The sequence below is a fragment of the Echinops telfairi genome, unplaced genomic scaffold (assembly GCF_000313985.2).
Source record: "Echinops telfairi isolate 266 unplaced genomic scaffold, ASM31398v2 ScPeMD7_23;HRSCAF=83, whole genome shotgun sequence".
In the NCBI taxonomy this organism is placed as follows: domain Eukaryota; kingdom Metazoa; phylum Chordata; class Mammalia; order Afrosoricida; family Tenrecidae; genus Echinops; species Echinops telfairi.
Window position 1 is genome coordinate 90,392,786 of NW_022103920.1, and position 2,857 is coordinate 90,395,642.

The 2,857-nt window shown below is 38.7% G+C and overlaps 1 protein-coding gene across 1 annotated transcript in view; it reads right to left on the reverse strand.

Moving 5' to 3' along the window:
- The window catches only part of NT5C3A (5'-nucleotidase, cytosolic IIIA), a 68,058-nt gene that overhangs the window by 13,374 nt on the left and 51,827 nt on the right, over positions 1-2,857 (reverse strand). The window contains exon 2 of the mRNA XM_045288668.1: positions 1,346-1,444. Within this exon, the coding sequence (XP_045144603.1) occupies positions 1,346-1,444 (99 nt within the window). The remainder of the gene's footprint in view (positions 1-1,345; positions 1,445-2,857) is intronic.

A 2,857-nucleotide genomic window follows, 5' to 3' on the forward strand; every position in this document is an offset into this window, starting at 1 on the left:
CTTTCTCCCTTGGAATGTCTGGTGGGTTTGAACAGCGGATCTTGCATTTAGCAGTCCAATGCTTATCCAAAAACATCATGAAGGCTCCTCTTCTAGCTATAAGTCTCCATTTGGGGATGTACTGTAAATGCTAGCTTCTTTACCTGTGGTTATAGTCCTGTTTGGGTGGGAGTTTTCTGGTATGCTAATGATGCAGGATTAGTGTGGGACAGATCTTGAATCCCTGTGTTACTAGGCAGGATGTGACTCAAGCTGCCACCCTTCACTTCCTTGGGTGTTGTCTGCATATTTAGCAGTCACCTTTGATATCTAGGTTAAAACTAACTTCCTGATCTAAGTTGTTCTCTTAAAGACAAAACACCAGCTTCCGGCTTAAGTAAGCAGGAGGCTGAGGTTACAGACCTGGTTGAGACAAGACCTGACCCCACCAAATATGTGCAGAAGTGATCAGTGTGTCCTCTACCTAACCTTTGGATGTCAAAAGGCAAAAACTAAACCTCCATCAAAGCCTTGGATATGGGACAAGGTGCCATCTTTGTGAATCTCTCTTTCTGGACTGAGCATGTAAAAAAGATAGTGCTGAATTATCCCAACGAATATCAATTACGCAGACACCAATTACTACCCTAAATGGGTTCCTGGCTCAGGACTCAGAGAGCCATGTTGGTGACTCCAGTATTAATCTGTGCCTTTGCTGGGCCAACCTTGGCACGAGAGGCAAATCCTTTAAACTGACCGCTGAACTATGGATTTGCAACTTGCCAGGCACCACAACTATGAGCATTTTCTTGATGGTTCAGGAGTTCTGTGAGATGTCACACCAAACTGCAGACCTCTGGGATATGAAGGAGAATACTAATGGAAGAAGTGGTGGTTGATATGAGTGATGATGAACAGGTATAGAATTTTGGAAAAGTTAAGTCATTTGGGACACACTTAACGTCCATCTTATTGGGACCAGCCTTGTGCTGATCCTTCTAAAAGAAATTATTTTTGTATAGAACAAATTCTAAGTATATCCTGAGATTTAGGTTCCCCCTAAAGCAGTGGTTCTCAACCTTCCTAGTGCCGCAACCCTTTAATACAGTTCCTCACGTTGTGGTGACCCCCAACCATAAAATTATTTTCGTTGCTATTTCATAATTGTAATTTTGCTACTGTTATGAATTGGTTGACCCCTGTGAAAGGGTCTTTTGACCCCCAAAAAGATTGTGACCCAAAGGTTGAGAACCGCTGCCCTAAAGGATAGGCAAAGTTTGCTCACCTAAACTCATGTTACTGAGGTTTTAATAAAGTATGGCATGAGTAAGCCAACTTGAATATTGCTTCTTGATAAATTATTCACCTGAAGTTTAGCAGCTCCTCCTTTCATAAGACCACAGATAATTTCTTCTACTCTTGTAAGGTTCTTGATGTGAACAGAACTTTTCTGGAATTCTGGCATCTAAAAATAAACAGAAATGATACATGTAGAAACTTGTACTATTTAAAGATATCCATTGAGGTATTTTTTTAAAAGTCCCTGTATTAGATTACCACTCACACACGCTACACAAATGCTTAAAGCACACTTGTAGTTTGTATCTAGATTAAGGCAGAACTATATTCACAATTCATTTACTTTATCAGATAGTATACTTTTTTTAATCATAAAAGTAATGCACATCCCAAAATTACAGAAAACATTTAAAAATGAAAAAACTCGACTTACTCCAAAATAAAAAAAGCAGACATTATAGTTTATTCCCCATCAATTTCATTTCTGATTGCATACAGAAGTATATGCAGTTTCATCTCATTCATGTTATGCTTCACATCTGTCATTGTAAAATAAATGTTATTACAGTTATAGTAAGATGTTTTACTTAAACAGAACTCACTAATCAAAATAGAACCCCAGAACTGAATGACAATTACTGTATATAATCGAGTATAAGCCTACCTGAAAATCAGCCAAGGCACCTAATTTTACCCAAAAAATTGCATTTAAAAATATGCTGAAAAACTTGGCTTATACACGAGTATATACCGTAATCTGTGAACTTTGACACCATGACTTCCTAATCAAGCCTTTCTCTTAACGTTCAGCTTTATCCATATTTAAACTCTTAAATATTAATGAAGAGAAGTAAGCATTACATGATTCTGTCCCATTAGTTTGTATTTCGGTGTAAATCAATATGATATATTTTAAATATTTCAAGTTTAAAGAACTGCTTCAAAATCTGTATGCCCAGAAGTGCTGGTTGTTGGTCGTTGCTGTCGTGTCAGCTCCAACTTACAGCACCCTCCTGTTGAATAGCACCGAACACGGCCAGGACTTGTACCATTTTTGTGACCACATGCCATTTTGGTTTGCATCTATCACTGTGGCTTTTGTGTTACTCCATCTCAATAGGCACTTCCTTTGTTTCTGTTGGTCCGTCCACATTATCAAACTTGGTGTGCCCTTTTGATGGGGGTCAGTCTTCCAGGATGACAACTCCAGAATAAGCAAGTGGAATTCTTGCCATCCTCATTTCTAAGGAACATTCTGGTTGCATTTCTTCGAAGACCAGTTTGCTTGCTCAGTCTTCTTTGTCAGCACATTTCAAATGCATCCACTCTTCTGTCTTACATAATCCAACTTATGCATAGGACACAATCAAATTTACCAAGGCACACCTAGTCATCAAAGGGACATCTTTGCTTTTTAAAACTTTGAAGAGGTCTTTAGCAGCAGGTTTGTCCAAAGGCGAAAAGTTATTTGATTTCCAAGCTGCTGTTTCCCTGGATGACGATGCTTACCTACCCGCCAACCAAACCACTGCCATTGGGTTGATTCTGACTCTCAGAGACTCTTTAAAAAAAAAAAAAA